The 9780-nt window shown below is 39.3% G+C and overlaps 1 protein-coding gene across 1 annotated transcript; it reads right to left on the bottom strand.

The window, feature by feature from the left end:
• Positions 1–494: 494 nt before the first annotated feature.
• CAV2 (caveolin 2) lies at positions 495–9065 on the bottom strand. The gene is made up of 3 exons (XM_054563964.1): positions 8860–9065; positions 8324–8511; positions 495–3018 (listed from the first exon to the last, which is right to left on the bottom strand). Exons 1-3 carry the CDS (start codon positions 9007–9009, stop codon positions 2868–2870), a joined length of 489 nt encoding a protein of 162 aa, XP_054419939.1. The 5' UTR covers positions 9010–9065; the 3' UTR covers positions 495–2867.
• Positions 9066–9780: the final 715 nt, after the last annotated feature.

Raw genomic sequence — 9780 nt, 5'->3', positions numbered from 1 at the left:
ACAGTGAGCTAGAGAGCTCCTGATTTTTTTTTTTTTTTTTTAGTTTAATTCTTTCATTAAAGATAAGAAAATTGAGACCACTGAGCCGGAAGCATTTGCAGGAGGTGACACACCTCAGGAACGGGAGTGCTGAGGTTAGAATCCAGATGCTTGACCTTGAGGGTAGAGCTCTTTCCATTACAGTCCAAAAGCTTCCCAAGAAACCCTCTAAATTCATGGGATGTGAATAACAATTGAAAAGAGGGATTTTTAAGGTTCTTTGAAACTATGAAGAGCATTTTTAAAAGTTAGATACCTGCTCTATTGTTAAAGGTTGGTCAATTTTCCAGATAAAATGACAACAAAATCTATGCGAGTATCAGCAACTATTCTTCACATACTCACTTTCCAAAAATAATTTACTGTTTAGTTGGGCTTCATGGTACCAGTATCCAAGAACATGTGACTTATATTGTTTTACTTTGTTATTTTAAAAATTGAAAACAGAAATACAATTTATTCAGGATTAGCAAGAGCCTTTATTTCATGAAGAGATGAAATATGGGGGGTTTGTGAACAAGTAGTCCATACTATTTATCAAATGACAGAAAAATTAGTAAGGAACCTCTTTAAGTGTTGGGAAAACAAAGAATTAAATCACCAATCTCATCATTTTTCAGCAATACATTCCTGAATAGACCATAACTCATCTATTTTTAAATCTATTATGATTTTTTAATAATGTAAATTAGTTTGAAAGGTTCTTTATTGATCAGTTCTATATTTAATGTAAGAAAAACAATTAGTGCATCTATGGGTTTTTAGAAAGTTTATTATGGATATCAAGGAAATCTCCTCATCATCTTCCTTTCAACCATACCCCACTAAAAGAACAAACATGTTTGCACATGAAACCTGGATCCACTTGGCAAAACATTTCAGTCTTTTAAAATAGTTAATGGCAAATCTCAATAAAAATTCATTTTGAAAATATTCAATGTTATTTGAAACAAGGAGCTCATATGTATCATTTGTTAAAAGTTAATCGTTTTGTTATATGACTACGCGTATATATTTTGGCTTTAGAACTTGCCAACAGTTTTTTGAAAAGATAGAAACTCATGATTTATTTAAATAGATATTTTATTAATCAAATACTTTGGCCAATTAACATATCCAAATATTTTTAAAGAACCCTTTAAGTACAAGGTAAAATTATAAAGTCATGGGCCTGACTATTGACCAACATAATAAAATCTAAAGTCAAATGAGTGGTAATGCTTTAAGGTGATGATCATGAGGGTCTTTTCTAAGGATGATATAATGGCCTAAGACTGTTTTTAAAGTCTCTTTTGAGGCTACTTTCAGAAAAACACAAGTGTCATAATTTAATCACTCATTTGCTTTGGTCCCCAATAGTATTCCAGTTTAATCATCCTTTATTTCACCAGTTCTGGCGATTTGGAAAAGTAAAATTAGTCTTTGAATGAAGATTTGCCAGCTATAAAGGTATTCAAAGGAATGATAATTCAGGTTCTTATAGTAGTTCTCAAATTTGAGCATTTTTATACTTTTAAGATGTGTAAATTATAGCAACCACTCATAGACATCCTTTATATATGCTACCATTTTGGAATAATGAGATTTTAAAACAACAGCAATTTATAACATTGAAATAGGATTTTACAGTTCACAATGATATGAATAATTCTATACTGTGTAACAAAACCCATATTAGGCAATATATTGAAAGTTTATAGCTGTTAGTGTTTAATTTATATATAATAGCTCAGTATCATGGACCCAACAAATTGACAGCTTTCTTGGAAGTCTCTCTACATGAATCACTGTAGTTGAAATTGTACTTAAGTGTCAGAAATAGCCTTTATTATAAAATGTTATTAAATAGCACCAGTTAGGAATTGCAGCATATGAGTTTAATTTCTAATTATAAGAGAGAAAGTATCTCCTGGACAAAACAAGAATTAGATACAGATTATTTTAAGATCACAGCCAGATAAACATTAGTTATAAAACATTTCATGGTTTTGCTTGGAAAAATTAGAAAGAAAAGCCAGTATTTGACTTTTTTACATTCTGTTCCCAAAGAAGATATATCTGTTTATATAATCAAGACAGTGCATCTCAGCAATGAAGTTCCTTGTGGGAGATATATTTACTCACTGTATATATTACCTCAACAAGAACACAAATATAATAAAAGTGCTTTAAAGCAATCTGATTAGAGCAACATTTACATTAAGTACAAAATATACAGTAAAATGGAAGCATCTTGTTAAATAGGACTATAGATTAACAATATCTTATTTAAAGGAACACATGTGCATGAATCTATTTTCACATTTATTTTATTATTTTTGATAGCCCCTATCACTACTGTATGCTTTCATTACTGCCGTTTCTAGGATCTCTGGGTATCTTATTGCTAAGTGTCTCTATCACTTTATCTGCAAAGGTAATTTAAGAGTATTACTTCTGGAGTAAAAAAATAAGAAATCTTCTATTTTTATGTGCAGTTGTGCACAAAACCATTGTAGTATTTGAAGGAAATGTCCCTTGATCATTATTAATTCATCATGATAAAGTGTATACTTTTGTACTAAAGCAAAAAGTATCTGTCTTTAAAATTAGTGTTGCCAACTTATTATTTAGTTCTGGTTATAAAGGCAGATATGAAATCCTTGGTTATTAACTAGAAAAGCATTATTTGAAAAGATTTGCCAATAAACATTTCTAAATGTGGTTGTCCATCTTAATAGTTTTCTTAATTAGAACAGTTGGGGGATGAACAGAACAGTAGTGCTTTTATAATATAACAACAAAGAAGTATTACAGCATCCGAATCTCCAGACCTGGGATCCAAGTGTTCAGTCATGGCTCAGCTGCAAGCTGACAGACGAGAAGGTGCGTCCTGCACTTGTACACAATGGGGCAATGACAACGTCTGTCACACTCTTCCATATTGTCTGCACTGAAGGCAGAACCATTAGGCAGGTCTTTACGAAAGGCATTATAATCCTGGAATGAAGGAAGAGAGGTGTGTAAGGATTATTGGCTGTTACCAAATAAGACCACTGACTCTTGCACATGTGTGAAAAGATATAATGGCCTAATTCACCTGAATTTGGTTGAATGTTTGAAACAAATAAATGAAAGTGACCCACATAGTGATAAGATGCACAGAAGATATATTGCTTAAAAAATAAAGAGGCATGTAGATGATAAACGGTAATCTTGTTTCTATTGGTGGCATGCTATCTGAATCAATAAACAAAGAATATATCAAATAGTAAATTTATTTGACTTCTTCCTCTAAATACTAACCTGCCTAACTTTTCATATTTCCCAGTGGTTCTACTTCCTGGCAGCCTTTCCTGTTGCTGTATTTTACTTTCTTCCCCCTTTGGCAAGGCTGGGTCAGACGCGTGCGCGCGCGTGTCTATGCACACGTGTGCACATGCTTCTAATATACTGAAATTTCTTAATCCTCAATTTATCAAAAGGTATCATAAATAGATGTTTATACAGCTCTTTCCTACCAGAATGGAAGTTCTTTAAGTGAGAACATCCTTAACCCTTAGTAAATGTTTGAGGTGAATTTAGCAATGTTATTGTTTTAATTTTTATATTGTTTAAATATTTTTATATTTATAATAGTTATATTTTTAATTTTTCATAATAACTACATACACTGAAAAGGGCTGTGTGATAGAGTTAAAAGAACCCTGCAATTATGTCAGAACTCTTAGACAAGAAAAACTAGACTGCTGAAATTATTTTTTTCATGTGCCTTTTCTTAAGATAGCTGCATATTCTCTATTCCTCAGGCTGGTTTTCCTATATAATCCTGCAAATAATGTTTTCTGTTGTAGAAGTGCTCTTTGAGCACAAAAGTATTGTGAATTCTCAGGCCTTGCTGACAGCCTCGATGGAATTTTTATTATTACCTGGGTGGGCACCAGGAAGTAAGGTTGATTTTCTTCATTTGCTATTAAAATGTGACATAAATAAAGGTCTGTTGTACTTAGTCCAAAGTGAAGGGAAGATCACGCAACTGTCTGAGATATTTTTAGAATACTGAATTATTCATATTGGTTGTTTACCACACAGATTATATTTATCCTGTGTTTTGTTCTAAGTGATAAAGACTTGGCAATTTTTTTATCTATTTATTTATTTTTATCCTCACCTGAAGACATTTTTTTTTATTGCTTTTTGAGAGAGGAAGAGAAGAAAGGTGAGAGAGAAATATCAATGTGTGAGAGAAGCATCAACTGGCTGCCTCCTGTAGGCACCTGGACCAGGGGTCCTACGCATCTGGACCGGGGACGGGACCCTCCACCTAGGCAGCAATTGAACCTGCAACCCTTCAGTTACAGAACAAAGCTTCAACCAAACGAACCACAATAGCCAGGTCTTGAAGCAATTTTTAAAGAAAATTAATTACTAGGTGTTTCAGTGCTAAACAGTTAAATAGAAACATGAATGATAGCAACTTTCAACTACTTATTCTATTGTGTTTCTCATTTTATGTGTGGCTTTGGGTAAATCACTACAAAACTGGAAATCTTACAGACAGGCTACCAGGATTTACATTATTATGCACCTATGAAATGTTCAAATGATGCTGCCATTATAATAAATAATAAATAGAACCATTTTGAAGTGAGAATAATGAAAACAATGATAACAAAATAATCTCAAATTGACATAAGACTTAAGTTTAGATCAGAGTGTTTTAAACCACTTCACTCATAATATAATTAATTTCCCTTTCTTCCTTAGGCTAAGAAACTTTCTACCCTCATAACTTGTTAGATGTCTATATCCTAAGAGGGAATTAAACTTGGGGCGAAAGCGAATTTTCCATTTCAGCAGACTGTAATAGACAACAGTCGAGGACTTCAGTTTATAGGATATGGTGAAATCATTTTAATGTTATTTTCTTTAGGTTGTTCTCTCACTTTGGATCATGGGATCCTCTGATATCAAACAGTATCCTCATCATCCCAAAAAGTACCACTTGAGAAACCTCAGGCAATTTGGAATGACTCAAAACTTGACTGAGGCTCAATGTGGCAAACCAAACCCTTCTTAAATAAATTTTATAATTTATAAGATTATATATTCCTCCACTGGATACTAAAGCCTCTATGAGAGACACTTTTATTTTGTTTTGTATTAACTATAGTATCATGCAGGTTGCACTGTCATAGCAATTTGCTACATTAAAAAATCTTCTGGAAAATGAGACTGATACTACTGCATTCCCATCAGTGGAACCAGGTATTTGAACTATATCTTAGCAAAAAAAAAAAAGGGGGGGTAAGGGAGCTCTAGACATACTTCTTTGGTATGATTTACTTATGACCAATAAACTACAGTTACCAAATGGTGGCTATCTAGGTTTGACTGTGGTGAAAAATCAAACCAATTCCCTGGATCGTAGTGACCTGTATTCTGGCCTAGGATACAACATCACCAGACTGAGCTCAGGGCGTTTGTTGTTGTTGTTGGTTATTTGTTTAAAAAATTTAAAAGTCAGATCCACTGAGATGATGTGATGTGGTTGGAAGGCCTACTACTTCATGTTTTCATAGCTTTGGTTACATACACGCGGCCAGAAAAGGAAAAGAAAGAGAAAGAGAAAAAGTTTACTCCGATTTGTTCTTCTCTAAGGTTTCTCCTTGGTCCATTCTTATATCATGTAGTACACTAATGATAAATCTATTTTATCACGTGACACAGTAACTTTTAAGCATTTTTGCTTGAGGTTTCTCCTCTACTTGCAATCTCAGCGGCCTGAAGACAAATGTACTATGGTTAAATATTAATGTCCCACATGAATATAATTTGAAAAACAGGCTCAAGTTAAACAATACATTTTATATGGCTAAAAAAGAAGTGGTTTGATGTTTCACCATTGGAAGCACTACACAAAAACACCTCTCATTCTCAGAACAGCCAGGTGGAGAGAAGCATCATTTGGTTAATTGTAGTTTTACTTCTATCTTTCCACCACTTAGAAAATGGAAACCTTTTTTTTTAATTGTTCCACAAGTGCTTTAGGAATGCCTGGCTTTGCTGACTACAAACATGGCACTCTATATGAAGGGGGGAGCCACAAAAAATGGAATTTATTTATAAAAAATTGTGTATTTATTCTTACATGTTTAAACTTCCGTCACTTTTAAAGTACTCTCCATTTGATTCAATATATCTATCTAGATGGTTTTCCACTGCTCAAAACAGTTTTTGAACTCATAGATTTTGATGCCTTTTACTGCTTCGGCCATTTTTTTTGTTTGTTTCATCTCTTCCACATAGGCAACACTTTTCCCTTTGAGGACTTTTTTTCATCTGTAGAAACAAAAAAAGTACCTTGGGGAGAGATTGGGTGGAGCAGGGAGGGGTTGGTCATCCCTTTTTTAGTCAAAAACTGCTGAACACAGCCCATTGTGGGCAGGTGCATTCAAAAATCACCCATCATGAAATGGGCAAACTGAGTTGAAAGAATCTTCAAAAAAAGAAAATCACTGAAGCCGTGCACAGCCTCCCTCTCACAACACCACCAGCTGGTACACTGATATGGATGGGTTCCTAGAACACTCACCGAGCTGGGGAAGCCTGTACTACAAAGTGCCCGTTCTCCAGAAGATAATTCCGATTTCTTTGGGTTCCCCCCTTTTATTTCCAAATAGCTTTATAGCCAACATTTTACAATATGCTCTATGGGTCACTCAGTTTTTCACACTTTGAAAGTGAGAAAACTAACACAAAGGTTAGATGACTGCTTTTAGTTAACTAGGAATACCAAATTTTATATGCTGACTTAGGTTATCTTTTAAAAAAATCCATGTGCTAATGTTAGAATATGAACTAACTCTACATCTGGCCTTTGTGGGTCTGCTGATATATAAAGGCAAAGGTTTTCATTCCCTTGGCAGTCTTTTGGTACTTTCAGCATAGTTTAGTTGTTTACAGTCTTTAGTGATCAAACTGAATTATGTTCATTGTTTATCCTTTAAATATTTGGTGAAGTTTTATTTATCCTCTTTAGTCTCTTTTCTCTCTACATAGCCTTCCCTGTGCCTTCCTTCTCCTCAAACAGATTTAAGTGAGTTTTCTCAGCATCCAACTCCATACCTAGCCAGCTCTCCATGGTGGTGAGGAAGCTAAGGCAGATCCTGCATCTTATTTATCCTGGGCCCTGTGCCCTGCATAAAGTAGGCACTCAACAAATGTTCTTGGTTGAACTAGACAGCTAGCTAACTGACTAAATAAATTGATTCAGATAAAAAAGGGAAATGGAGAAAAGTTTTGTCACTTCTAACAAGGAAGACACTGTAAGTTAGGGTGCAGCAGTACCACATAACGTGATTAGGAAAGGCATGGAGGCATATGGAGCTTTGCCTTTCACCAGGATGGCCCTAAAGCTCGAGCTTGGCGACTGTTGCCATACTATGGATGGTGTGAATGTTCTTCCTCTACGAATACAGTGGACATCTTTTAAAACATCACCAAACTTCGTGGTAAAATATGACATTTTCCTTAAAGAAATTTTTAATGCTTAAAAACTACTCTTCAAAGCTTTATGATGTATTTTGAGCATGAATAAAGTTACTCAAACATCTTACCAATGTCTAGTAAGTTTCTGTATTTATTTTCCCTTTAACTAGAGTTGTTCCTTGTAGGTGAAAAAGTAATTTGGAGGCCTTCTCATTCCATTACCCTGAGGGGTGAGTTTTCATTCATTTGGTTTCATCCTTGCCATTTGCCCCGGTTGCAACTGGAGGTGCCCCTCCACAGCACTGCTTAACCAGGCCTTATTTACATCCCTCTCCAGTGATACCCTCACTGGCATTCTGCTCAGAGATCACTCACTTTTGTTTTACCCCAAGCACAGGCGGTAACTGAACAAAAGGTGATGAAAAAAATAAAAGCCCTGCCCAAAGCGACAGGCACAAGTCAAAACACAGCCCTGAGAGAGCAGCAGCCAGTAGCAGGAAAAATGGCCTCCATGTTTCCACCTTCAGTCTGCTGGGCCTTAGCGTTCAAAGGAAAATCGTATCCGAGAACAGAAGGACATTCCTTCTTTTGCTTAAACTCCTAACCCCTCTCATGATTCTCCTCCGCCCACCCCCTACCCTACGATTGTAAAGACAGCACACTGCCTTGCCTCCCATTCTTGCTACCTTAGCAGGAGCTGATGAGAGTTCTTCCTCTCCAAGCCCTCCTGGAAGAAGGGAGAGGGTAGGGGACAGGTGTCAAAGAACACTCCTGTGTTTCACAAAGCTGGTCCACCCCGTGTGCCCCTTCTCACCAGATGTGCAGACAGCTGAGGGTGGCAAAGAGAATTCCCGCAGCAAAGGCCAGGGGGATAGCCAGGAACACTGTCAGGAACTTGTAAATCACGTATTTGCTGATTTCAAAGAGGGCATGACTGCAGATCCACACATTGTCAAAGGAGTGCGTAGTCTCAGGCTCTGCGATCACATCCTCGAAGCCCACCTGCGGAGACAATTTTCAGGGATCCTAACTGTCACCCAACCTGCCGCCCTGGGAACCAGGGACTCTCAGGAAGAGAGGAATAAGAAGGAAGGACTTGGCTGGGGTCCCCCACCATCTCTTAGGGTCACGGTCGGTAGGCGCACAGGAATTTGACTAACAATTCTTGGCTTCGCAGGAGGCCCTGCTGCTGGTAGATCCGGTCCAGGGCTCCGCCAGGCTGACTCAGTAGCGAGGGTGGGGTTGGGGATGGGGTTGGGGCAGGAGTAGAGGGGGGCACACCGCACCCCCAGGCCGGGCGGGGGCTTGGACTACCCTCGGGCCCATGATTTGGCCCACCAAGGGCTTCACCTTGAGATTCGAGTTGAGCCTGTTCGGATCCCGATCTGAGCCCGAGTCCGCGAACTTCTCAGGGTCGGCGTAGTCGACGCAGCTGTGGCGGCTGTAGGAGTCGTCGTCCATGAAGAGCTGGACGTCCGCCTTCTCGGTCTCCAGCCCCATCGCGGCTTTAGGTGCGCGGCGGCTGCAGCCGGGCTGGCGCAGCACGGCTCCGGGTCCGCTCCGCCTCCCCTTTCCGTCCTGCCGGCCCCGCCCGCCCCGCCCGCCCCGCCCCACCTTGCCTCGCCTCGCCTCGCCTCGCCCGCCTGGCCTGGCCTGCGCGGTGTGGGCGGCGGCCGCTTCCCGCTGCTGGCTCCGGCTCCGACCCGGGAGAGACCCGAGCCCCGCCCTGCGCGCCCGCCCCCCCCCCCCCCCCCCCCGCGCCCCGTGCGGGGAACGCAGGGCAGCATCCCAACCGTGCGTATCCGGAGTTACAAAGGCGGGCGGAAAGCGTCTCGGGGTCGAGGACCCGTCCGTGTCCCATGGAGGGGCCGGAAGGCCTGGGCCCTGCGCCTAGAGCTGTAATGCCTAAGAGCTGGCAGGTTTTCCAGGGATGATGGACTTACTGGAGGGAGGCAACTGATGGTTAAGAGCGCGGGTATAGATTCAAAGGGTCTGCCTTCACCTTTTGGCTCTATTGTTCACGAGTGTGTGCTTCGAACCTCAGTTGCCTCCTTACAAAATGGGAGCAATGGTACCTACTTCACACAGCCGTCGCGTGAGAACTAAATGAGTTAATTTATGTAAAACTCATATATACTCCCCAACGCACAGCCCAAATTACGTTGTTGCTGTTGTACTTTGAGATTAAGAAGCCATAATACACTTGATTGCCAGGCAACCCCACAAATGCAGGGTGACTCAGCAAGCACGGCAGCAACTCAGCTGTCCCAG

The sequence above is a fragment of the Pteronotus mesoamericanus genome, unplaced genomic scaffold (genome assembly GCF_021234165.1).
Source record: "Pteronotus mesoamericanus isolate MK-2021 breed Mesoamerican mustached bat unplaced genomic scaffold, CSHL_Meso_final scaffold_85, whole genome shotgun sequence".
NCBI lineage: Eukaryota > Metazoa > Chordata > Mammalia > Chiroptera > Mormoopidae > Pteronotus > Pteronotus mesoamericanus.
This window is presented reverse-complemented; position numbering and strand designations above follow the sequence as displayed.